The 27,566-nt window shown below is 42.1% G+C and overlaps 1 protein-coding gene and 1 long non-coding RNA gene across 4 annotated transcripts in view; one reads left to right on the top strand and one right to left on the bottom strand.

Moving 5' to 3' along the window:
* Window positions 1–8,595, top strand: part of TOX (thymocyte selection associated high mobility group box) — a 297,713-nt gene extending 289,118 nt beyond the window's left edge. For all 3 annotated transcript variants that reach the window (XM_082433016.1, XM_082433015.1, XM_082433017.1), the window contains 2 exons: window positions 6,114–6,262; window positions 6,597–8,595. In XM_082433016.1, the coding sequence (XP_082289142.1) occupies window positions 6,114–6,262; window positions 6,597–6,633 (186 nt within the window). In that variant the 3' untranslated portion in view covers window positions 6,634–8,595. The remainder of the gene's footprint in view (window positions 1–6,113; window positions 6,263–6,596) is intronic.
* Window positions 589–22,879, bottom strand: LOC309646613. Its single transcript, XR_014255469.1, has 3 exons — window positions 14,645–22,879; window positions 4,738–4,897; window positions 589–2,775 (listed from the first exon to the last, which is right to left on the bottom strand). It is a non-coding gene; the product is annotated as an uncharacterized lncRNA (long non-coding RNA).
* Between the last annotated feature and the right edge of the window lie 4,687 nt (window positions 22,880–27,566).

The raw sequence follows: 27,566 nt of genomic DNA, 5'->3' as shown, positions 1-27,566 counted from the left end.
CAGAGTTTTATTTAAAAATGGATACCTGGCTTCTACATAGATTAGAAAACACAGGAGGTCTGGAAGCCTCCCTGCCCACACCCCAATTATGGAAACCATTTGTGCGCACTCTTATCTTAACTTTTCTTTGAAATCAAGTTTTCCTTTTGGATTTTGGTGTTATTTTAAAATTTGAGAATAAGGAGCAAATGATGTAAACTAAACGTAAAGCATTTAAAAATCCTAAAAACTTGTTTTAAAAAAATAGATCAAGGTAAAGCCTATAAAACATATCAAATTAATCTCTCACTTTTATAATCCAATGACTCTGTTGTCCCAGAGCTGTAATTAAATATGCAAGCATAGTCTTCCTGTGGGAGCGATATCTAGCCCTCTGTGGAATTTGAGCCTAGACTTTGCCACAGTGGGGTGGAGAGGAGGCAGAAAGAGCAGTCAAATGTAGTAAATTCATTTTTAGTATTGTCATTATAGACAGGACTTCCAAGAGGTGACAGTGACAAACCTTAATACGTTACCTTACCTCATCTTTAATTTCAGAAAATTTACAGCGCAGGTCCTGACGTTGCCTTCATTTCACAGGTGAGGCGACTCAAGCTCAGCAGAGTTGAGTAACGTGCCCGTAAGGTCAGAGCTGGAATTCAAACCCAACTCTGTTCAGCGATCAGAGCCTGGATTCTTTTTTTATTTTAATTTATTTTTGACTGTGTTGGGTCTTCGGTGCTGTGCGCAGGCTTTCTCTAGTTGCGGCGAGCGGGAGCTACTCTTCATTGCGGTGTGCGGGCTTCTCATTGCGGTGGCTTCTCTTGTTGCGGAGCTCTGGCTCTAGGCACGCGGGCTTCAGTAGTTGTGGCACACAGGCTTAGTTGCTCCGCAGCATGTGGGATCTTCCCGGACCAGGGCTGGAACCCGTGTCCCCTGCATTGGCAGGCGGATTCCCAACCACTGCACCACCAGGGAAGCCCAGAGCCTGGATTCTTAAACGCTAGGCCTGCTGCCTCTCACTCTTAATCATTCTTGTAAATTCTTAACAGTTTCTTCTAAGAATTGGGAGGGTCTTTACATCCTAGTTAGTTCTGAGATTAAATGGTTGTGGAGAGCAAAGGATTCATCTCTTTACTGAAGTCTTCTTTGGTCCCTAAGCCAAGGATATTGATAAAGCTCAGACAACTGACTTACCTGTCAACAGACTGGCTGTCGACCCACTGGGGAAAAGCCAACCTCCACCATCTTGCCTTGTCTACAGTGGGGTTTGTGACCAGCAAGTGATATTCAAAGGGTTCAATTGCCATTCTTTCCATCAGACGTTACTCTCAATAAAAGGGACACTCTTTGGGTGTCCTTGCATTTTAATGAACCAATACTGTTTGAGTGAAGATCTGATACCTTGAGGGGCTCGGCCTTCAGTCGTGTGGGCTGCGTCCTGCCTTGTGCGCCACCCAGCTGAGGGCCCGTGTTTTGCTCACGGTGCTGTAGTGAGGGGTGTTTGTCCTCAGAGAAAAGAATACAGAAGTCACGGTCCCCTCCCCAAGTTGAGGGCCAGAGCTCCGTGCAGAGAGAACACCTGTCTACTAATTTATCCACTCAGAGGCAGTTCATTTTCCATTTATACTCATACCTTAGATGAGCTGGCTATGACCAACATTTCAGAATTGCATATAAGGCCACACGTGGAAACTCAAGAGATGTGTTTTTCCATATAGAATCTTAACTGAATAGGAAAAAATAGAACAGATTACATTGGACAAGTTACTCATCAATCTTTAAGTCAGTTCTATTAGTGTATCTCAGAAAGTGTTCTTATTGAGACAGTAGGACCTGATTTCAATTTACATTAATAATAGAAGACAAAATGGCATGAACCCAAAATGGAGAGGCAATACAGCTGCAGAGACCACAGTGACTAAACTCACTTTTAACGATGCCTTGATCATTGTAGATAGTCAATAAAATAATTGTTGAAGGGACAAATGAACAAATGAGTGAATAAAAAATTAGTAGTAAAAGTTTAAATATTGGGAGAAATTACAGGCTAGTTTGTAGAATCTCAAATCCTTGGAAGTTTTAAATCTTTTCATTTATTCAAAAAAGATTAATTGAACCCCTTAACATGTGCCAGGAACTGTCTAGGCTCTAGAAATTGAGTGAGTTGTGCACACATGGAGCTCACATCAGAGTTGGGGTTGGGGGGGGGGGCGGGTGGCAGGTAGTAATAAGATAAACAGATAAATTACTAGGATCCCATGGAAAAAATAAAACGGGGGCAAACTGCAGGGTGTGTGGAGGAACGGCAGGTCTCTTGCCGGGATGGATGAAGAAGGCCCCTCTCACGAGCAGGTGGATGAGAAGGGGAAGCAGCCTTCAAGAATCAGAAGGTGGGAAGGGTGGGTACCAGCAGAGAACAGGAGCAAGGAGAAGGGGCTCCTGGCTGGAGGGCCTGACTGGGAGGGGCGTGGCTTGTGCAGAGGTGGAAAGGAGGCCAGTGGGGAGCATGGTGGGGAAGGGAGAGTGATGGGCAGTGAGGTCAGATTCATGGGTAGGTCACTGGAGGAGGATCCTGCAGGGTAAGGGGGCTGGAAGCCCCAGCGAGGTGACAGTCCTAGAGTCTGGATCAGAGAGTCCATCGCCACTCCACGCCCCTCAGCTTATTGCAGTCACAGCGGTCTGTGGGGCCAGGGTTCATGTCATCCAAGGGGGTCTTCAGCCTGTGGTTGCAGAGCTAATGAATGGGATTCGACCTGTCTGGTTCATCATCTTTATCCTGACAACGTTTGCTTCCTGGGCACGGGGGCCATGTTCCCATTTTCAAACACCAAACAAAGAAAAGAGAGAAGGAGAAAGAAAGTTAACGGCTACTGTATTTTTAAAGTAAAGTTTCATATTTCAGTATTACTTTAGTTATTTTATTATCCTTTTGAAAATGAATGTATCCTACAAAAATGATTGTATAGTCCAGCAGGAGTAATAGGTTTTTGTTTTTATTTTTTTCCTGGAATAATATTTTATACAGTAAGCCCATAGACCTGGGGTTTTTTTGGTCCAATTTTCTTCCCTTTTTTGTTCACTATATTGTTGAATGAGGTTAAGAGAAAAAAAAATCATTAATATCTGTCAACTTCCTTTATAACCTTAAGAAAAAAATCTTTGTATGATATCACACAGACAGATTTTCAATTTCCTTGTGTAATAAACAGCTGCTTTAGGATGTGGGTATAATTTAAAGGTTTAAAAAAATCACATTGAGATTGATGAATAAATCAGTTGTGAAGACAAAAACATTGATGCCTGTTGAAAATACCTCTCCAGACAGGCAGGAAATGAAATTAGTTCCCAGTAAAGTGTGGATATGAAGATCACTGTTTGGTATTGCTGCAGGCTTTTTTAGGACTTGCTGTGGTGGCACAACAAAACTGCTAGGGCTACAGAAATCTAATTAAAGAGCAAATGTCCCTTCTGACATCAAATTAATCTTTATCATGTTTCCTATTTTTATTTCAATCTGGCACCAGAAAATGAAATTTAAAATTCCAGGCATGCTACAAAACAGTTGGTGATTTTTCTCTTGAGCATTAAAATGCAAAATATTCAGCCTTGTTTAATTAGACTGCTAAGCAAACAGTTTTTCAAAAATTTATATCATCATTGTTGTTTCATATTTACATCAATAATAAAAACGTCCATAGTTCTGGGTTTGACCTCAGCCTCTCTTAATATAGTCTTCAGAAGAATGTTTCATTTTCTAAATTGAAAGCAAGTAAAATAATGGTCTTCAGGCTTTGCTTGTATTTTTCTTGGTCCTTGGTTGTTTTAATACTAGTGATCTTAAATTTAGGCATTGAAGTTAGCTGAATTTTAAATCTTTGAGCTTTGTAGATAACGCATAATTTTGGTTTCATAAACTAAAGTTACCCATTTAATCTTAAACTGATCACTTAAAAATTAATGTTCTCCTGATATTCTCTCTCCCAAGTTTGAGGGACCATGTTCATTGAATAGGAAAAAAAACAATGGTCATTTCCGTTTTTTGACTGTGTGGCGTTGGGTGGAAGCAGGTTGATTTATTTTTATTTATTTTTTGCCTTCTCATATGTTTCCATACCTTCAACGCGAGATATTTTCAACTACTCTGTTTTTGAGACTTACTTACTTTTAGGTTACGTTTTGTTGATTGTGCAAAAATCCAATGTGGAGAACTTTACATTAAAAAGATAGGAAAGCCTCGGTATTTACACAATTATATTCCCCAGGCCTTTCCAAGATTAGCATCAAATAGTCAATGTTAAAATTTATTTATTGGAACACATGATTTATTGACCCACTACTGTGGGTTCGACCCTGAGAATATCCAGTAAGCAGCACAAACACTCTCTGGTCACTGGGCAGCCCTGATGACGGGGCTGAAATAAAAGTCGGCGCGAGGCTCCTCTCTGGGGACTTGTCCTGCTGTCTGCCTAGCATCACGCAGCATCACGTGAGACACTCGGGAAAGAGGTCCAGAAAGCTGGACGGTAAGCCCCATAAAGACATTATGGGACCATAATGAAACGAATACAGTTTGCCAAAGCCAGTGAAACTCCTTGTGTCACAGAGGTACAGGATGGTCTGGAGAAAGAGAGGCTGTCAGCCTGGAGAGGCCTGGAGAACCAAATATCCAGTTATATACCTCTCACTTCTCACCCCCCTGTTTTGGAAAATGTTTATGGCTGGAGCTGCAGGTGGTGTCTGCATAAACAAACTTACCTCCCACAAGCCAGTTGTTAGTTTAGGAAACATTCTATTCCTTCTAGTCTGTGTGAGGTCAAATAGCCCAGCTGGCTGAATACTCCACTTTTCAATGATTTGTCTTTCATGAGCAGCTTTGGTGGGAGTTTGCATGGACATTGGCTTGAAGTCTTTATCACTTGAATGGAAAATAAATTAATATCTTAAAGCCAATATTGAGAATTGAGGACATTTGATAATAGATGTCTTTGAGTCTTTACCCAAGGTACCCTCAAATGAATGAAAGTCTAAGGAAATAGCCTCAGTTGAAAATCAATTTTCTGATCATTCTGCTGAATTTTTTTAAAAAGGTAAAAATCTCAACAATATTATGCCTTCAAAAGAAGCTCCCTGCAAGTAAATAGAGAATGATTTGTTTTCAAATCCCTTGATTTTTCAGTGGTTAAAAACCATGTATGAAAGCTGCTGCACAAAGAGACACACGATTAATTAAGTCGCTTTTTTGGTCATTTCCAGTAAAGCTTGCTTACGCTGCTCTTGAATTCACCAGATAAGCTAAAAATAAATCTTAGCGTATAATGCTTTTTGTTTACCAGATATAGCTGTCTACTTCAGAGATTCTGTCCTTGAATTTTTAATAGCTCTGCAAGGATTAAAAGTCAACACTTCACCATACCAGCGTATTAAAAGAACCTTCCTGAAGTCTGATTATTATTTGCCAGTTAATAGACTTTTCAATTAAAAAATATTTGCTCTGTCTTATACTTTTCCTTCTCTGTGTTTTCCACTGGCAAGTTGTTTTGAATCTCCTTCCCTGTATTAGTCCAACAACTGTTAAAAAGCTTTGGTTGAAATTTTTAGCTGAGAAAGAAGTACAAATAAAAGAAGAAGCAGATGGTCCCTTTGTGATTGACTGAAGAAAAAGGGTTTTGAGAACAATATGTGAATAGGTGTAGTCTAATAAAACACTCAGCCACCTGCTGCCTGGATCCTTCAAAAAAGATTCTGTTGCATATTCTGGGGATTAACTATTAATGTATCCTTAGGTTTGATAGAAAACATAAACTCTGAGGGGTTTAGGGCCTTTTCCCTTTGTTTTGATTGAGTTGGCTTTTCTAAATTTTAAATTGCTTCTAAATTCAATTTATCTGCTCAAGAGTATAATTCAAGGTTTTCTAACACACGGTTAAATGAAGGAAAGGTAAAAAGGATGGGTGGTGGGCACTTCCTTTCCATCTTTGTTTTAAGTTTTCTGCGTCCTTGGGATAAGCTTGCCCTTTCAGGGACACTAGCAAGAAGGCAGGAGTGTTTGCAAACAATGGATAAATATTTAGGTGCTTTTCTTCTTAAAAAGGCACTTTGATCCTTATTTGTGGACTGGCTTTCCCTTTCAGGGATTTAATCTTCCACCCGACTATCAGACTATAATCAATCCTACGTCTACAGCTGCACAAGTGGTCACCCAGGCCATGGAGTATGTGCGCTCTGGGTGCAGAAATCCTCCCGCCCAGCCCGTGGAGTGGAATGACTACTGCAGTAGCGGGTAAGTGGCCAGCCATCGCCACCTGGTGGCAGACAGCTCTCATAGCAGGCATGTTGTGCCCTGCTCTTTGGTTGTTGGAAAGATCCGTCATTTCTTCCTGCTTTCCAAAAGATAATCTAGAACGGTTGCATGTTCATGAAAGCAGAAATTTTTAAGCATCCTTCCAACCATTCCAAGAATAAATGCCTTTAGATCCTGTTGGCTTTTACTGTGCACTTTCCCAGTGCCCAACTCCACCCTTCAAGCTAGAGCAGATGGACACGTCCCCCTTGGTCACCTGTAGCAAGGCTGTCCTGTTAACGAGGCATCATTTGTCTGTTTTCTCTTCGCACAGGGGCATGCAGAGGGACAAAGCACTGTACCTTACCTGAAAATCCGAACACCTCTTCTTTCCACTGAGGCATTCAGGGAAGTCTTTTCACCGTGGATTGCTTTGTATAGTCAAGGCAGTTCTCCATTTTATTAGAAAAATACAAGTTGCTAAGCACTTAGGACCATTTGAGCTTGTGGGTCACCCACTCTGGAAGAAATAGTCATGCTTCTTTATTATTTTTTTAATCCTTTATGGACATTGTTTTTCTTCTTCCCTGAAGGAAATTTGGACCATTCAGATTTTATGTTGGTTTTTTGCTGTGAAGTGCTGCGCTATAGTAACTGCCTTAGCAACTATAGATGTCTTGGATAAAAGTCCTGGATTTTCCATTGGTTTTCATAATGGGTGTTTATATGAAACTACTAAAGACTTTTTAAATGGCTTGATGTAGCAGTCATAGCAAGTTTGTAAATAGCATCTATGTCACACTCTCCTAGAGTATAAAATGTGAATGTTTTTGTAGCTAAATTGTGATTTGAAACTGGCTCATTCCAGTTTATTGATTTCACAATAGGGGTTAAATTGGCAAACATTCATATTTTTACTTCATTTTTAAAACAACTGACTAATAGTTCTATATTTTCAAAATATTTGAAAAAAAACCGTATTCCCAAACGATTTTCATTTAAAAACAAATTGGCTTTGTCTCATTGATCAGACAAAAAGAAACTAGTGTGAAGGGAAGTGCAAACACGTTTATTTTGTACTGCAGGAAAATTGCTTTTTTGTATCACTTTTTGTGTAATGGTTAGTAAATGTCATTTAAGTCCTTTTATGTATAAAACTGCCAAATGCTTACCTGGTATTTTATTAGATGCAGAAACAGATTGGAAACAGCTAAATTATAACCTTTACATACGGCTCTGTATCATTATTTCTTCATACTGTGTCTGTATTTAATCTTTTTTTATGGAAACTGTTGCGCCTATTTATGAAATAATAAATATAGGTGTTTGTAAGTAAATTTGTTAGTATTTGAAAGAGGTTTCTTTGATGTTTTAACTTTTGCTGGCAAAAAAAAAAAAGAAAAATTCACGCTTGGTGTGAATACTATTTAGTTTTTACAGTGAATAAAGCCAAACCTACTTTTCATTTTAGCAGCAAACTAAAGTAACCAACCCTTATTTCTATATTTCTTTGGTTGACGCAAACAAAAAACTATGATATTTAAGAACTTTCTTCATACAATAGAACAGAGAATTGCCCTAAAAGTCGCATAGGCTCCAAGACTAAACAGATGGGTCCCTATCTGAAAGAAAAAGGTGGCTTCTTGGTTCTCAGCTGGTTTTAGTCAATCTGTAAACTCCCTCCCCTCCCCGCAAAAAAAGAATTAAAGTCAAATCAATCAAATTCTGCAAGCTGCATGCTTTTCACAAAACCCAGAAAACATTTAGGAATTAAACCAGGGGCGGGAGGAAGGAAAGGGGAAGCATACTGTCAAGAATATATCTAAAAATGAAAGGTGAGTAACCAGACAGGAAAAAGGAAAGGGGAAGCAGTCCCAATTTGAAAACCGTTGATAGAAATTGAGGTTCTTGCTGTCATTTGTGCCTCTACAAGCTACTGTCTTTCCAGAATTCCTGGGTCTTCCAAGAGAATTCTGAGGGTACTAGAGATTTGCTAAAGAACAAAAAGCACTGAGAATCTGGCTGAAGGTTTGCATAGTTTTTATATCAAAAAGAGCAAATTACACCCTTACAGAGGGTTCTATCAAGAAAGCTAGTCTGGTTGGAAATCAAGAGAATGGCTGATGTCTTTTTCGTGGAATGTGTGAAATAAACTTAGCAATTTAACTAAATACAAATATATGCATTGTGTAATCCAGTCAGAATTAAAAAGACAAAAGGTATGCTTGCTTTGGAATGATTTTAGGCATTGTACAAACTTGAATCAGCTGAGCATGTAATAACAAATAAATAATGCAGATCCAATGTGATTATTAAAATGATTGTAGCTGAGAGCTCTAATTTTCCTGTCTTGAAACTGTATAAGAACTCATGTGATTAAGTTCACAGTTTATTGTTTGTTTAGTATTTTAGAAATATACCAGCACTACTAATTACCTTATGTCTTTTATTTATTATATTATGATAAAGTAACATTTGCCCTTGTGTTAAGTCTAAACTGAGAAGGTAATTACCGGGGTGAGAACAACCAGCTTTGACTTTGACAGGTGGGCTGTACAGGAAAGTACAATGTTGTTCACAGTTTTTCTAGAGCAGGTGTGCAACCAGGGTAGAGAGACTATTGAAACTCGATACCAAAAACAGTAAAAAATAAATAAAGAAAACATCATAAATAAAAACTCTGACCATGCATGACCATATTCTATTTGGATATCCATCAGTCTCTGAAAGACAGACCCAGCCAGATGAGGGATCCCAAATAAATTTCATGGCAGAAGCGATTGGGCACAGAAAGGATGAACAGCTGCCCCAGCCACAGGCGTTCCTTCCTGAAACACTGAGAACACCCTCTGTCAGGTGTTGCCTGAGAAATCCTCTACTTTTAAGGAAGCCAGAATCCAGCCTGAGCCCAGCAGCTACTAGCTTGTAACCGTAGGGAACAGTGATGGTGTCCACCGAGTTCCCTGCTATGTAGCCTTCCGCAGGATCCCGGGACCTCCAGTAAAAGCATTCTGAGAGACTCAACAATAATGCTGATCATAGAATATCTTTTCCAACACACCAAAGTCAAAATTATAACTCATTAGAAAAGAAAAAAGACAAAAAGGTGTGACAGCGGCTAGGAGAGGTTGAGTTGTCTAACATCCACAAGAAAGAATAATCTAAAATCCCAGTTCCCATTCTAATGTGAATGAGTTGACAATGGAAAAACAGTCAAATAATGACTTTCAGCTAGTCAAATTATCGAACAGAGCTAAGGATGAAAGCTGGTCTCTGTGATTGTTTTTACCTTGTTGCCTTAAAGGAAAGGAGTCCCTTCTGACTGAGGCATCAGTGGTCCATCAACGGTCATGACAACAAAGAACTGTGTGTCCTGACTCAGATTCATTGCTAAGAAATTTTTTAAATTTATGAATTCAAAATTTAAAATAGGCGCATCTACAATCCATTTACCTTTCCTGTGGACCTTTTGCCTTTTGCAAAAGAGTTGCCACACGTGTTTGGAAGGTAATCAGATTTAGCCATATGAAATTGCCTATATACAACCCCTTTACCTACAAAAATGGCAATTTCATACGGTTCCACCCAATGTGGTTGAGAACTAGAGACAATGGGATTTTGGATGCAACGTCAATATGATTTCAGATGGAGTTAGTTAGAAGTTCTTTACAAAGTCCGAGGAGAAAAGACTCAAAGAAGTAATGTTGTGTTTGTTTACAAGATGCCCCACTTCCAGTCAGTCCCAGACAGCTACGTTCAACTAAACAAAGAATATTTCAAATTACCAGGTTCCAGGAAACCCCAATAAACGTCCTATTTCTTTGTTATATTAAAAAAATTTATGTGGAAATTTGTAATGAATAGATTATCTGCTGGAACATGAAAGTTTTTGTTACACACAGATGTTCTCTTAATGCTTATTTGTTGAAAGGGGATTTGATATGCATTTTCTTATTCCATTCGTAACTCTCATTTTAAGGTAACTACAGAAACACAGAGAAATTCACCTGTTTTGCTGATGGCTGAACATTGAAATAATGGCAAGGCAAGGTACAGAATTCACATCATAAGTTTAATCCCCAAACATTTATTACCCTGAGTCACCTAATGGATGAATCCATGTGAGTCACCCAACAGTACAAATCTGTTTCCCTAAGATAGAATAATTTCTTTACCTCCAAAGCAACTTGGAATGTCATAGCACATAGTAGGTGCACAATAAATGCAATGTTAGGTAGAAAAGTCAGTGGCACATCACAAATTATCCTCATCACATAGCAGTTCTATGGTGTTTCCTTGATCATTTAAAAGCTCTTTAAATATAGGAGGGAATTAAATATTACAGACAAGAACTGGGAGGTGAAGAAGAATGGAAATTTTTCATTAGAATTTTTTTTGCAACCTAAGGTTACAAAAAGATTGAAAGAAGGAATTTTAGAATGAGTTATGCTGTATTCTTTGGGTCTACATAATCAAACAAGAGTTTCTAGTTACAAACAAAATAAAAGATGGAATATACACTAGTCACATCGAGAAAATGAGAAGCCAAGGAGAAAAAAAGGTGTCAGACAAGTAGGAGTGTTGAGCGCAGGAGAGAAATTTCAGGAGCCAAGTTTATAGAATGCTAAATTAAAACATTGATGAACAGGATGTTGGGTTGTTTTTCTAATTACCAAGTGCAAGTAAGACTTGTTGTAACAAATAAAAGACCCTATATCCTGGACTCTATTTAAATTACACCAGGATGAGAAGAAGTGTTCCTTTTTTTAACTTTTTTAAAAATTTTTTATTGGAGTATAGTTGATTTACAATGTTGTGTTAGTTTCCACTGTACAGCAAAGTGAATCAGTTATACACATACTGTATCCACTCTTTTTTAGATTCTTTTCCCATATAGGTCATTACAGAGTATTGAGTAGAGTTCCCTGTGCTATATAGTAGGTCCTTATTAGTTATCTATTTTATAGATAGCAGTGTGTCTATGTCAGCACTAATTTCCCAGTTTATCCCCCCCGCCCCCGATTTCCCCCCTGGTAACCGTCCTTTTTTTAAAGATGCTCAAAGGAGATTTCCCTAGGTCTGTTTTGGACCAGGTCCCAGCACGGAAGAGCGTTCCCTCACAGACAAGTTTCCAAATCTTCACACAAGACTATTGCTTGTGCAAAGAGCGTGGGAGCCGCCTGACATCACAGTCCCGAAGGAGGGAGGCTGGGAGCTGCGGGAGGGAGGGGTCACTTCTAACGCAAGATAGACACGCTCTGCAACACGTGTGTCTACAGCGACATGAGACTGTTTTCTCTTTTCTTACGCAGCCAGCATCTTGTCCTTTGTATCCAGAACCAGATTACATTGTAGGAGGTAGGAGGTGAAGACGAAGTGCTTGCTCTGGACCTGGAGACCCCTGAGGACAGTGACGTGTCATATGTCAGCACTGGTCAGACTTGTGCCTCATTATCCGAACCCACCAGCACGCGTCCTCAACTGTCGTCATTTCACATTTTATTAACAGCTTGCTAGCAAAGACATTTGAAAGTGAAATTTCATTCACACTGACATGAGGCCAGAAAAAAAAATAAATAGTGACTGGAAATGAAATGGAAAGACATAATTCTACATACAGAAAGAAAAAAAAAATCATTCTAAAGAGAGACTAAACCAAACTACAGTATTTTAAAGGCTGCAGCGTCCCTGTTTGACAATTGTGTGTTTACAATAAGCCTAAGCATAATTGCTCTGATGGGCTGTCAGGGAAAAGATTAATTTGGCAAAGATTAGTATTGACTTGCTGTTTATTAAAGCTTTTAAACAGCTGTATCTGGCAGCATTCCTGTAAGTGCCTGTCATATCTGAAAATCAGCCTCACACCCTGGTGCTCGCCAGCTGTTACTAAACAATCTTTTACCACTTTGAATGTCTTTCTCCAGGCCAAAAAGCAAGAGCAAACTATTGCCAAATGAACCTTTTTCTCCTCCTGTCACTTTTTTTTTTTTAAGGTGGGAGTGGGGAGCTTCTGAATGCTGAAATGTCAGCTCGTGGCCGATGGCTTAGCTGATAAGAGGTGCCGGAAGTCGGTAGGTGGTTTGGGTGCTAGATGAATGCATTCCCCGCATAGAGAGTGCTGGTGCTGTGAAGTCACCTCGCACAGACAAAAAACCACAGTGTGCAACTGTTGGAAGGCAAAAAAGGTTTTCAAGACAGTTAGAAATTGGCGATCAAAGGCTTAGCACCATCAGATTTCCAAAACTAATGTTTTGTTTCCTCAGACTGGCACATGCCCTATCAGCCACAGGCTGGGCAAGGGCCCTACGGTGGGACACTGAGGAAAGTTCAGTGCTGGCCATTCATCTTTATCCTGTGAACCGGGGTTCCTCACTAGAACTCTGAAAGGGGACAAAGGCACTTGGTAAAACATGCACCTCGCATTTTGATTCAGTGGAAACCTGTAGAATAAGACAGATTTGGATGTTTTGAAGTCCGTAAAAGAAAGGGCAGATTAAGTTTTGTACTGGAACAAGACCCAGTAGTTTCAAATCCAAGTACAGTCACAAAGGCAATGGAAAGAATAACATTCCAATGTAGTTAGACATCAGGCTATAAAGGGCCCAGTGTTATGGTGAGAGTCACATTAGTCTTTCCAATGTGACTGCTTTTACGAAGATTAATCTCAACCTTTTCTAGTTGCAACAGGCAGAGCAGATGCAAGAGGACATTGTCATCTCTTAACCCTTCCACTGTTGGCACTTTCCGTTAAACCTCGTGTGTGGGTGTGGGTGTGTGTCGGAGGTGGGGAAGGAATTGGCCTAGGAGCTACGCTTTCAGGATGGACATTTAAAGCAGGTGTTTGTCAATGTTTAACCTCCAAATAACTTCTTTTGGAAGTCTTTGCTATTGATGTAGTCTGATGCCTGACATTTGAATTAGAATCAAATCCAGTCAAACTCCAAGGCATAGACAAATGTATCCTACCGCTCAGCTCTAAGAGTGTGCCATTCCTCCATGGTCATCCACGAGCCCTGTCCCTAATCCTCGACACACACCCCGCAGATGGGCGAAATAATACTAATTCAGCACTTACATAGAGAAATGAAGTGACTCTTGAGAACAGAAGGCAAGATGTGTGTTTCACTGAGCCCCATGGAACCCACTGAGCTGGGCTCCCTGCTTGGAGCGTTCATTCCTGGTGGAGCTTATGCCCAGGCAATGGGCAAAGGGAAATCTGAGTGCAGAATCCACTTAAAAATTAATCTATGGCCCTAAGTTACAGAGTCTTCTAAGTCCTAAAATAGCCCTAGACTTATGGGTACTGTGGCCACTTTCTAGGGCAAGAGCTGCTGCTGTAGGGACCTGCCCACCCAGAAACTAGGCCAAATACTGAACTATGCAGAAATGCACCCTCTCCGCTTGGTCCAATGGTTCCTCAGACCTTACCTGGAAGGGGCAGCGCCCTAGCTGGAGTCCAAGCACACCTGCTGCTGATTAAGTTCAGAAAATACAGCATCAACCTTGTAGTCCAAAAAAATTAATATTATTTCTAATAGAATCCAAGAAAGTCCAGGGTGAGGGCAGGGGGAATGGATCACTTAAGGCATGTTTTGCAGGAGAACATTTGGCAAACTTATCTGCGTAGTTTCATAGATTTCATTCTCTCCCATCAGATGAGTAAGCTGAGTGTGGGAGGTGAGGAATAAACTAATTCAAAGATTAAATCTGATGAAGGCAACAGACTAGGTGAGAGGCCAGTGAGTTGTGGAGAACTCCATAATGGTGGCACAAGAACCAAAGAGGACTGTGAAGGAAACGATGCCATCCCCATGGCGCGTGGTCCGTGGATAAAGTCCTTCCAGAAACAACATTATTGGTATGATGTTCAAACATGTACAAGTTGTACCTTATGAAAGCAGCTCGCACCAACAATCATGGCTAGATTTATCTTTGACCTAGTTTTATCCAGTTTCCAAAGCCTGAGGAAACCCCTTAGAATTCACCTCTCCGTAAATTGTAACCAGTTCTGTGGAGTATTCTGTATTTCGTTTTGTTTTTGTTTTTTTATCAAGGTAGACCCACCGAAACCTAAATCTGGTCTTGGCAAGAGTTTCATACAAGAAGAAAGGAAGAATGGTCTATCTAAATGTGACTGCAGTTTCCGGGTAGTATTACAAAATACACTTATCTACAAAGCCATTCTCGCTGTTGAGTTGGGTCATTTTTAACACCTGGTTTCAAGATGTGGTTTCAGCAGACCAGCACAGCAGAAGTGTTAGATGGGGTTTCTCTCTCTCTCTCTCTCTCTCCCCCTCTCTCTCTCTCTATCTCTCTCTCATTCTCTCTCTCTATTCTTCCTTTTCTTACAGGGCAAAGATTCTGCTACTCTACTTAACTTACCAGTTTCTTGAATGACTTCTGGTCTTGCATTTTCAGAACGTTCACAGGGACCACGGGGGGAGCCAGGTTGCCAGCAGCCAGCACAGGTTGGCCTCCATCGTCACTTTGCTGATCACTTATGCTAAGTCTCAGATAGACGGAAAGAAACTCCGCGTTCTCTCTCCCCTCTCCTTACTGATGTAAAGCAAACAGAAGTCTCTCAGGACCTTTCTACACGACTTCCCACTCCACACTGCACATGGTTTCGATAAAAACGATGAGTTTCATTTATTCAAACAGCTTCATTTCACCAAAATGAGTCTATTTTTAGCATTTTGGCTAAAGGTTTTTCTTCCCATTTTTGTAGCTGTAAAGGAGTTTACTCCTGTTTCAGACTTAAATCATCATTATTCCTGCCACCCAACAAGCTTGTGGACTAGAGTGAATTTGATGAGTCCGCTATGAGGGAATTTACATTTTTACAAAGTGACGTCAGAATTGCTTTACAAGTTTAACCTGCGTATCATTTCTTACAACCTTTGAGTGTTTGCATTTTTCCATGAGGTTAGTTTTGACCTTTTCAATTTCACTGTAAATATTGTGTATGCTGCCAAACACAATAATGCCAGCGCTTTATCTTGGTTTTATCTTGATGTCATTACTTTGGAGAATATTTTCACTCAGACAACACACCATACTGAAAAAAGAACTCTTAGAGTACATATTCAAAGAGAGAAGCTGCAAATAAGCAACTGCAAAACTTTACCCACTTATTGGTGTTGTGCAGAGTTGACGTACACTACTTGCTAGATGTTACCTTATATTCCTGGCTTAAGACAAGAATTTTTAAAATTATCTGCTGTCACTTAAGGATTAAAATGGCGGGTGGAAATATGTAATAATCTCTAGTGACTCACAACAAGAACTATATAGTGGTGTGAAAACTTGACTGATTTCTCAAAACGTATCTTGTGTAAACTAACCAACTTGTCTTCCAACTCCAGTTTCCCTCCCCCCACCTCCCTCAGCTCGATGGGTATATTTCCGACTGTTTTCCCAACAGTATCACGTGTGCCTGTGTGCTCAGTGGCCAGGGAGATGAGAAGATTCACTCCTTTGCTTATTTCCCTCTTGGTTATTCGGTAGCCTCAAGCTCTGCCATTCCTTTGGAGATTTTAAAGGCACCAAGGATTGATGCTTTATAGGATCAAGCTAGAGCATGTCAGCATCCAAACCTGACTTTCTCCACCACTAGGTTTTAAAATAACCCTTTAATTATTTTTTTAACCCATCGGATGTAATAGACATGATGTAATAGACACAAAGTCACTTTCACTAGCTGCCCATAGTTGTGGATTATGTGCCTGCATGCACGAATCTGAAAATGGTATAGAGGAATCATAAATTAAAGCTGTATTTCTCAAGCCTTAGTGTATTAGAAGTAGATTCCCAGGCTCCATTCTCAGATAAGTTGATGTAGTTAGTCTAGAGTGATGCCCTAGTGTCTGCATTTCTTTGGCTATCACAAGAGATTTCCACGCAGGCATCCACAGAGTAACCTGTAAGGGGAGGGCCAGTCAATCTTGCCATCAACTTTGAAGACTCTGAGATTCTCTGTTGCCAATTCCTGGGGTTAATACTGACTTGAGGAATCAGCTTCTGATAATAAAAACACACTCAGCTCATATATCTGTAAATCATCTAATTCAAGCTCTTGGTCTTACACAACAAGAACTCTCAGGGCAGAGAGGCCAGGGCTGTACGGCACTCAGCAATGCCATCTTCCCTATCATGCTGAACGTGGAGGCGTCCATCCCCATCCTTGTTGCCTCATTTAGTGTTCTAGGAAGGAAGAAGGAGGAAGAGCAAAGAAGAGAAGGAGCAATGCCTAGCAGGACACCAAACCTTCCCCAGAAATCCCCAGCCGATTTCCACTTACATCCCACTGACCAGAACAACGTCACGGGGTTGTCCCTGGATGTTCATTGCCCCTTAAATAAAACCAGAGTCCTGTTCGTGAGGAAGACTGGGAGAACAGATAATCGCGAGAACAGTATCAGTGTCCAACACAGCAACCTCCATCTATTCAACTGAAGCCTTTTCTGCTGCCCTGCTACTGACTTTGCTCTTGAACAATATCCAGAAGGGTCCCCTGGTTGCCGACTACAGATGCCTTATATTCCTCGTTCATCTTCCCTGATTTCTCTGCTGCTTTTGGCAGTATTGAAACCCTCCCCCAAATCTCTCCCTTCGTTCTTACTTCTCCTAAATGCTAGACCATAGTTCCACTGACCACAGACAGACAACTCCATCTGGTTTCTTATGAGCACTTGACATTAAAAGTTACCTAAACCAAATTCATGTCCTTCCAACAAAGACTTGTCTCTCTTCCCAAGGTCCTTTTCTTGGAGAATGGCCTCTTGACCTACTTAGCCTCCCTAGCTAAGATTCTTTTGATTTTTAACTTTTTCTTCCTTTCATCGCTCACAAATATAGGACCATCTATTTACATTTGACAGTGGTAAGTCCTGATGTGTTCTCAAATTTCCTGAATGACTTTCCTGCCATTCTTCCCATCTACCTCAGTTCAGTCCCCCTACTTTCTGCCCTGGAACACCACCACAATGACCTAAGTGGTCTCCAAGTTTACAGACAACTGCTAGTTTCTTTTTTATAACCCAGATTTAATACTATAGCGCCTTCATTTTTTAAACTCTTGTGGGTCCCCATTGATTATAGATTAAAATTCAAACAGCTGAGCCTGGGGCATACAACCACGCAAAATCTGGCACCGATCTACCTTCCTTGTTACTGCTTCTCAATTTTCCTTCCAAAATTCTAAAATCTGGCCACCAAATTCCTTGCCAATCCCAACCACACTAGACTCCCAGGCTCTTGCTGGTATAGCAATTATTCTTCCTGCTGCTGTCTCTTTTCTGAAGCTTTCTCAATAAAATTAAACTTCTTTTCTCAATATTTCCACAGCACTCTGCTCCATTCTTGGAGGAAAGTTCTTTTAAGTATTTTAAGTATTTGTTTAAGGGTTTATTTCCCTGACTAGATTGATTGTTCCTTAGATTCTATTCATCTTTGTGACCATTCCAGCACCTAGTACAGTGCCAGGTAAACATTTATTAAAGTGATTGTTGAAGGAACGAATACCGTTTATTTTATTCTTCAAGACAAAACCTCACAAGCACATGATGATTCCCTAGACAAAGAGGTATATCAAATCATCATTCTCTGAGAATCCTTTCCCCAAAGCCATGGAGAAATCAATTCCTTTTACAATCACAATCACCTTCTAAGGAGGCTGGGTCCTATTAAGACAGGGGGTTATCTGGTTGGCTTTGTCTCGCAGAATGCCGTAATGGGCCTGCATATGCAAAGATGAACCAGGAGCTGAGTTTAAGTGCAAGAGCTAAAAAGAGCTGAACGGCCCAAAAACAGAATGCAGATAATTTTAAGTGACAGAGGATATTTTATACAAAAAGGAGTGAGGGAGCGGAATTAAAAAGGAAGAAATATTGGAATCAGCAAGGAACATGAGCCTAGGGGCTCTGGGACAGGTGAAGCATCTGGTGCGGCTAAAAGTTCAGGGTGGCTTTTAGGTTCACCCCCTAAGGAGACTCTCACACATGTGTTCAAGGAAAAATAGAAAGAATGTTCATGCAGAACCGTGTGTGACAGGTAAGGCTGAAAACAACATAAATGTTCGTTAGCAGGAAATGGGTAATTCTTGGAATATTCTTACAGTGGGATACTCTACAGCTACTAAGGAATGAACCAGAGCTAGGCACCTCAATATTGGATGAAAAAAAAGCAAGCTAAAGAATGTTACATACAGTTTGATATCAATTATGTGAAGCTAAAAACATGAAATACCATCATTTATACTCATTATTGCTACATATATAAGTAAAAGCATAAAACCAGGCATGAGAATAATAAACAGTTTATGGGATCAGTGATGTACTGGAGGAAAAAAGGACCAAGATCAGGGAGGGTTGCACTGGAACCTTAACTATATCTATAATGTTTTGTTGCTCTGAAAAGATGTATCCAAAAAAGTATGGCATAAGGTTAAGATTCATAAGTCTGGGTGGTGGGTACATTGGCTGTCATTATATTATTAGCTATTTCTGCCTGTATATTTTAAAGATTTCACAATTTGAATTTTCTCAGTTTTAATCCCAAATACAAATAATTTAAAGACTTTTAAGTCCAGGAACATTAAATCTATACACATAAGGATTTATGTGCATAATTTTTGTGGCTATCATGGGAAGGAGCTGAGTTCCACATTGGTCAGTGCAGTGGGAAAGAGTGACATCTTGCATGACGTGACAAGATAATCAAACACCTCCCCAAATTTAGCAGATGTAGGAACCTGCAGTCCGAGTGCCGGTGAGGTGTGAGAACCATCCTCCCACCCCTTCCCCAAGAGTGGATTTCCACGAGACATGGAAAGGGGGCTTCGAGCAGATCTTACAAACAAGTAGGTTTCAGACAGTATGTACATATGCCATCGACATTACTGTCATCGGTAATAAAGAGAGAGTCTCAAAATCTTTGGGTGAACATCCAAATACGACTTTAATAATCAGACTTGCATTTTTTCCTTCTGTTTATTTCATTACAATATTACATTTTCCTCCTTATATATCATGACCGGGCTGAAGAAGAAAATAATAGGAAATTTTATCCAGATTATTATTTTCTATCCCAAGGAAATTTCTAACTCCAGCAGTCCTTGCTATGAACTTCATAGCATCCCGAATGGGATAAAGGCTTATCTTCAAAATAATATAAAAGAAGGATGCTAAAAGAGAAACCAAAATTGGGGCAACTGCTAACAACCAGTTCGGAATTCTCTACATCATAATTTCTTGGACGTATTATTCTTTTTTCCTCTAAGATGACTTGTTCCAAAGCCAGGCGCTTGGGGAGCAATAATTTGAAGCAGTCACGTCAAAACAGGTGAGTGAAAGTGTAAAGAGAAATCTTTGATACCAACTAAGGTGCCTTCTGCCCACACTCACCCCATTCCTCTCTTTCCCAAAGGCTCGGGCTGCGACCAGAGGACCAGCTGGGTGTAGAATAAGTCAAGTACGTGAATAAGGTAATAACGTCTGTTTCACACATTATCTAGTAATTTGTTAAAGAGCTGGAGGTTCTGCATTTTTTTAAGCTCTATCAAAATGGTCTCTTCAAAATTGCATCTTCATACTGAATGTGCCCAAAGGGTCACATCAGAATGGTGAGCACCTACATTTTTGGGGTGCTTGGAAGGACAACGAGGGGAGTAAGAGAAGGAAAAAAGGTCATGAGTGAACCACTGAAGCAGAAAATTGGTAAAACTGGGATTAGGGGATGGTGGTGACTGAACTATTTTAGGTGGTCACAGGCCTAATTAATTCTGATGAGACGTGACCCAGAGACACTTTTCTGTATCTACAGCAAGCTTAACCTGAGACTTCACTCTTCTCCCGAAGCTGCCAGGTAAGTATCAATAATTCAGAAGAAGAATAGCAACAGTTAGTTGATTCCTCCTTTCTCTTCTTTTCTTTTCTTTCTTTTTTTTTTTTTTTTTTTCTGTTCTCTTCTTTTCCCTTTCTTTCTTTTCTTTGGGCCCTTTCCAGTGCTTTTAATTCTCAAGTGAGTCATTTATTTAACTGAGAATTCTATCTTCTGTACAGGAAAATGCTACTTGGAAACCAAAATGACATCCATTGTTTTTATTAAAGAGTAAGTGGCATTTTCTGTTCATTTCTAACCTCAGGCGAGAGGGTTACTAGCTGGCTTTTGGCTTTTACTTTTGGTGTATTTGTTAGTTTTTAAATTGGGAGCTTTCTAATTATCTAATTTAGCTGGTATATTTTAACAAAAAGTGAATGTTCATGAGAAACTTCTTTTTTTCACACACACATAAAAGAGACCCTAGTGTCTCCCTCTCTGTCTCTCTTTCTCCTCCTCTCTCTCCCTCTCTCACCCCAGTAGGTTAAAAAATCACTTATGAAAAAAAAAGATCTCTCTTTCCTCCTTCAACCACGTGATGGCGAAACTATTGAAAAGCATGATAAGAATTTTTTTTTTTTTGGAAAATTAGTCTCTTTAAGACTACTCAAATTATTCTAAACTAAATTCCAACCAAAAAGTTTCTTTGTTTATACCATTAGCGAAGAAGTTGGAAGGAGGAGATGCCATTTTGAATAAAAACAGAAATCTATGCTCACTGCTAAGATAAGCCTCATCTCTTCTGGGCGATGTCTAAGAGAGGGGGTCCTAATTCCTGCTCTGAATAGATTTCTGCATGTTGACCCAGTCAATTAGTTGCTTTGAAGTATGAGTCATATTAAACTAATATTATAAAATATTTTTTGCAGTCATACCCCATCATGGCTCTTATGACCAAAAAAGGCTTGATAACACTTGAGACTATTTGAGGGAGGGGAATTTTTGAGATGTTTTTCTATGGCTTTTAGTGCTATGCTCTCTCCTGCCATGAAGCAGCTGATGCTGGTGCATGTCTCACTATTCAGACACTCTCCAAATGCCAACCTCACACCCAAAGCCGCCACCAAGAGAGTGCCAACAGCCTCGTACCAGAAGAGCAATATGGGTTCTTCTTACTGGCAGCTCTATTCACGGTGCCATTTCCTGGGAAAACACCAAGCATCTCATTGGGCAGAGTAACTGCTAATCTACTCACCAGATGGTATAGCTCAGTTATAAAAATCAGCACGTGTCCAAATGGCCAGAGTCTAAAAAAAAAATGCAAAAGTGCCTCATTAACCTAATAAAAATTGACAGCTCTCTGCCTTACACCAGTGTTTCTTTTGGTTTTGATTTTTGTAATCCTGTATGTTTGAGAAAAAAACCCTTAGTGGAAAATGTGGTCGATGCCGGTTGCTCCTGGTCTGTCTTGAGGAGGAAGGTAGATGACGTGGGCAGAGCCAAGGACACTGCTCTTGTGGAAGGGACTGTTCCAGATTGTTTAGGCCACGTGCACCGGACAAGCTCTAACCTCCCAAGGCCATTTGCAAGGCTTTAGAGGAAGTCTGTGAGAGTTGGTGTCAAGAGGCTTTGACTCAAAAGCCAGATCACACATCATCTGAACCAAGAACTTCATGTGGATGGAAAGGGGCGGTGCTCACAGTTACAGCAGAACAACAGAATGAACAGGGGCCGCGCTGAACAGACCAGCGGGCCGCGCACCTCAGTCATGAGCCGCGCAGGCCACGGGCAGGCACCTCGTGGAGCCTCCTTCTCGGTAAAATCAGACAGCAAGCGTTCCAGCGTCTCGGGCTTTGACAGCAAGCACTGTGCAAGCCGAAGGCCCTGTGTCTGTGAGTGATATTTGGAAATGTGTCGCTCAGGAGCAGGACCGCGCCACCTCCGGGACTGTCTGCAGACCTCCACAGAGCAGCCCCTGAGCCCTCGAGCACTCACCAGCTCTCCGCAGCCAAGGTCGCAGAGCCGAGAGTCCTCCGGGAGGTGTGTGTTTCCCTGGGCTAAGAGCCCACGCCCCTGCCCGGGCTCCGCAGGGGGATCACAGACTGCTCTCAGGGGGGAAACGCTCACCTGGTCATCCTGTGGCTACAAACGCTCGGCACGCTGTGGTCCTTAAAGCCACACCCAGGCCTGGCAGAAGATTTTACATCATATACATTTTTAAAAAACTCATTTCAAAAGCACCTCCCCCCTCTAACCTTTGTTTGCCTCTGCACACCCAGAAAGGCCCATAACATCTGAGCCCACCAGCATAGCACACCTGGGTAGATACAGCCATAGATCATGTGATATAGCAATAGACACGGATATATGATAGTGGATGTGTATATACACACACACACACGCACACACACACACACACACACACACACTGCACAGAGGAACTTTAACCCCAAGAGTAAGCAAATATACTGATGGGAAATGAAGAGTCCCTTGGGAAGGAGATGCACCAGGCTTTGCAGACAATTAAGAGCTAAGTCACACAGGAGCGTGTGTTGGCTGCCATCACGGGCCACCCAGACCTCCCCCTGCACAACTCCAGCCTCGCTCTCCAGCTGTTGAAAGTGTTAGCTTCTGGGATCTCAGCTGAGTCCCTCTCTGGGAATTGCTCTGCCTTATCCAAGTTCACGGCCCCTCCCCAGGGGCAACGCACATCCCGTGGCTGGCACTGTGGTTGCCTCAAGCCAGAACAAACTCTGCAGGACCGTTCCCACCCCAGAGCTCCCGGGGGCCCAGCTGCAGCCTGTTTGGTGGCCGTGTCGCCGTCCCCCCTCTGTCCTCCTCCATCCTGCACAGGTGTGGATGCCCGGAGCCCTCCGCAGGCATACTCATGCACACAAAGCTCTATCCCAGGGGTGGTTTCCTAGGAAGCCCAGCCTAAAACAATGCACCGTTCGTCTTTTTTGGTTTCTTGGATGAAAGAAGTACTAATAAATAAAAAGAAACTGTGTTAAAAGTGGTACCTGCTCTCTCTCAGGAGTGAGCCAACCGTCAGCCATGCGAGACTCAAAGAAAACACAGGCACCACCGGCGCACAGCATAAGGACTTGTACCTGAACGGCTTTAACTAACCAGCAAGCGCTGAGTCATTTGACAGTTATTTTAATAAAGACATTTTTTAAAAAAAACTTACACGTATAAAACCATATTTTTAAAATTGCCTATTATTCCAATTAGCTGATGTCACATTAATCATGTCTGAAAATAAAACCTCTTCAGTTATTATCACCCACCTGGGGAAACCTACCTGATCTGCAGATAGCTCCAAGGAGGAAAGGTCCCTCTATAGAGGTCCAGCCAGAAAATAGGAAGATTCCATTGCATTTCGATAATGCAAACATCAAAGGACTAGTTTTGTGTTCCCAGAACCTAATTCCAGGTGCATCTCTCCACCACAGAGTTCCCTCCTCACTCATTTCTTTGGCTGGGTACTGCTGGGAAGGAATATATGTCTCATATTTGACCTTTTGTTTTTCTACACAGATCTGTATAAAGAATCTTGCTGGAGGGTTTTCCCTCCGGCTTCTGATTGGACCAAAGTTTGACAGTTTGACAACAGGAATTCTCTAAAGCTGATCAGTGAGAAAGGTAGCCCTCTGGACAAGTCAAAAAGTACCCTTCAAGGTCTAGTTTCTTATCCTCTACAAAGCCCTGTGAGCTGAAGGGCAGAAAGATACTACAGAATAAGAGATCGAGAGTCCACTTTTGAAATCGTTCTGTGCACATAAATCCTTCCTTTTAAGTTATGAACCACAATCCATTCGTAGTGAAATTGAAACTAGGTGAATGGAATTCAAGGACCAGAAATTATTACCTAGGATTTGCCATGCAGGATCCTGGTCTATCTTGAATACCTAAAGGGGCTGTGAACAAAAGCTACACAGGTACGGTGTTAGCACTGACCCCACGGATCCTGTGGCCGCACATGTAAACCCTTCCCTCTCACCCACAGGCCTGAACCCCCAACCCAACAGCGAGCTGCAAAACCACGTGCATCAGATGCGGCCTGCCCTGCCCTCCCCACTCCCTAGCTGTTCAGAGTGGCTCCCCCTCCAAGGGCAGAGTGGGAATTGAAATCACCTGCTCCTGTGGTATTACTCTTTAGTGTGATGAATGATTTCTTTTGATTAATTACTTTGATACAAGCTAACCTCTCAGAGAAGGAAAATGGAGACCTCTCACCTGCAGAATGCAGTCTGTCCCCAAATCCATAGCTTTTATGTACCTAATGTGAATTGATAATTTAGAGATGTGCCCAGGAACAGCCCTCAGAAATGATGTGCCAGGAAATCTGAGATTCTAGAAAAGGATAGATCAAAGTGACCGCTCACGGCGAAACCCCTCTGTGTCTGGCCTTCTCCCTCCTTCCTCTCTCGCTCTCTAGCTTCCTAAATGGTCCCACACTGCAAATGGAGATTGGGCGTCCCAAACTGTCAGAAAGGCTGTTGAAGGGACAGATGCTTTTTGAGAAGCAGATGCAGAGAAATGGCCCAGAATCTCCTGAGTTGCCCCCAGCAGTGCTGGAGCTGCTGGGATTCGCCTCCCCCTGGCCCGACACACCAGGACATCTGCTGCCATCAGGCTCTGGTGGATTCCTGGGGGCCCGTGAAGAATAGGAGGCTGTGACCAGCTGCCACCTGGCCTGGCAAACCAGTAGGAACAGGGACAGTGTTCTCTACAGAGAGATCAACGCAACAGGAATCAGGTCACCGGTCCAGCCTACCAGGAGACAGTAAGACGGCGCAGAACACCCACCAACAGAATTTGGGAGTTCCATTCTTATCTGCCTTTGATTCTATTAAAACTTTCTCTTTCCATAACAATTTGAATGTTTTCTGTGTATTCCCATCTATGACTTCATTTCACTCGAAGACAAATAGCACCAAAAGTGCAACAAGACAATGGACATAAACTATCTGTACGTGCGCACTGCTGGGGAGGGACCGGGCGACCAGGAGGTGCTCATGGACGCTGCACACCCAGCCCACAGGGCTGACCGTGACGTCACCCAGCAGGGCACAGCTGCTCCGTGTCCCGGCAGCGCCCTCGCGCAGGCAGCTCATTTGCGGATGTCTTTTGAGAATTGTGGGACCGGAGTTTGCTCCTACTTTTGAAGAATCATCAGAGTTCTGGTTTAAAGTCTCTGGGGCTTTCTTGAACATCCCTTTCATTGTGCTGTTTGACTTTCCCTTGAGCCCTAGTCTCAAAGGTAAACCAGCAATAGGGAGGGTAGAGGGAATTTTGAAACAAAAATTTTAAAAGGTTCATGTGACTTTCTCCTGGTTACTCTCTGGACGTTCTGTAAACTCCAGTTGCATCCCCTTGCAAACAGGACGTATTTCTTCTCACTCGGTGAGTAGACATCATCTTACAAACCGCAGAAAGGAAATGCCTAGAGGTTAGTTCACACTGGCTTTGCATTCAAGTCAGAGTTACCCCATCTATTTTGCCGCATGGCCAACATCATAGCTCGTGAAAGACTGGCTGTGGCTAACCTCCTTGAAGAGGTAAAGTGAAAAAGTTAGGTGCCATCCAGGAAAAGAAAGCTGATGGAGGAGTGACTGAACGGCCTGGAAGCTCTGCTTTGGAGAGCCGTCTTCACACGATGCTATCACTTTCAGCAGCAAGACTCCCACCACCACGCTGAGTTACCACATCAGGACTCCAGCCCATATCTGAAAAGGACTGTTCTGGCAATTTTGGATCAACATAATTTATGTGGCCCGCAAGTAATTTCTAATTTATCTTTTACGTTATCCTAGGATCTAGAGTTGACATGTTATCTTGATCCCAACACACTCACAATTTTAGCTTTGCAAATAGGAAGAGAGAGGGAAAAAGAAATGAGAAGAGGGGAGCTGGTCTCTTTATGAGCAGCAAATTGACTGCGCCAGGCGGGAGGTCTGCGCCCCAGGACCCTGATTCCCATCACAGAAGCTGGGTGGGTAATGACGGGGTGTGGGAAGAAGCCTCTCATCCTTAGGCATGATCCTGTCATCAGGCAGGGAGTCAGCGAGCAAAGCAGGAGAGCTTCTACTCCTCGGGGAACCCGAGCTTGTCATTTAAGGAACAAGGAAAACCCAAGCTTCTCTGTCTGTCTTTTGCCTTCATAAACCAGGGGAGAAATGATCGGTTTTTGAAGTTGATAGGTTTCAGTCTATACGGCTCTTAACCGGTTGAGGGCAACAAAATCCTGGTTGCTCAAGGGATCACCACTGTCTCCGAGCTGCCTAAACTGTGTGGCTGGAAATCAGAGGAGCAGTAAGGAAAATTCCAGCAGGAGGTAGTTCTGTGTTCTAATGATGAAAGCTCAATGCCATTCTGTTGTACTTACGCAAATACTTATCCCCTAAAACGTGCCAGGGCGATGGAAGGCCAACATATCCCTGACGTGGGGAAGGACCAGCCTAGGAACAGAACCCCAGGAGTCCCAGGAGAAGAATGGTGAGGTAGAAAATTTACATTTGTTACTTCGACCGTTTTTCCACCGTCGTGCATAAAACAGGTGAGTGATTTGAAGAACAGTAAAAGTGACAGGAGTGGTCCATGATGTGCCTGGCGCAGGAACAAGCAGAGGACTGTAAGGGAGTGGGGAGGAAGGGGAATGTGTCGGCTTGTTTTCGCCGAGGCTTTCCGGAGATGCTGGGGCTGGTGCGGGGGTGGTTATCTTGAATTACTCAGCAACCACCACGAAGACTGCCACAGCAGTAGGCCCAGCCACCGAAAGGAAGACTCAGAGGTGCCAGGTGGGATTTCTGTCCAGGCAGGGGGGTCACATGTGGCCATTTGCTGCAAGGAGCCAGCAAACGGTGTCTGGATGCAGCCAAACCCACGAGCAGCCGCCTCAGGGCAACGTCTGCTCACCGTCACTCCTGGGCCGCACTGCAAGCGTCTTCTCACCCAGCAGTATGTGTCTACAGGCCCTTCCTTACGTCCGCAATCAAAGAACTACCTAGACCCGCGCAAAAGCAACCCAGAAGTGCTGACCTGGGTTATTTGACTCATAGCTGGTACTGTCAGCTGGTTTGATTAGCTTCTTTGATGATAAGGACAAGTACAGAAAAATGAACATTGCAATTTGAAAGAACTGCTTTGAATTCTTTACGAAAGGCAGTTTGAGTCAGGCAGGAGTTTGAGAAACGAAAATTAAACTTATTTACTTGTTCCTGTTCCTGCCCGGGAGTTTCTCCCCAGGTGAATCCACAAGTTCCTGCATAGAATCAGGGGTTGATGGGTACATCTACTTCGTCATCACAGTAATATCTAAGTGCTTCAACAAAAACCAAGCTAAGGCAGAATGAAGCTGGAAACCCCTTAAGCCCCTCCAGATTCTTCCCCTTAGTCGTCTGGTCCCATTGCCTTGCTGTACTGGGGACTGGAGATTCAAATCAAAGGCATAATTCCTGCCCTCACTGGGCTGACATTCTAA

This window comes from Balaenoptera physalus (genome assembly GCF_965194825.1).
Source record: "Balaenoptera physalus genome assembly, chromosome: 17".
Taxonomy (NCBI): domain Eukaryota; kingdom Metazoa; phylum Chordata; class Mammalia; order Artiodactyla; family Balaenopteridae; genus Balaenoptera; species Balaenoptera physalus.
The sequence above is the reverse complement of the archived record's forward strand: the minus strand, read 5'-3'. Positions and strand labels throughout refer to the sequence as shown.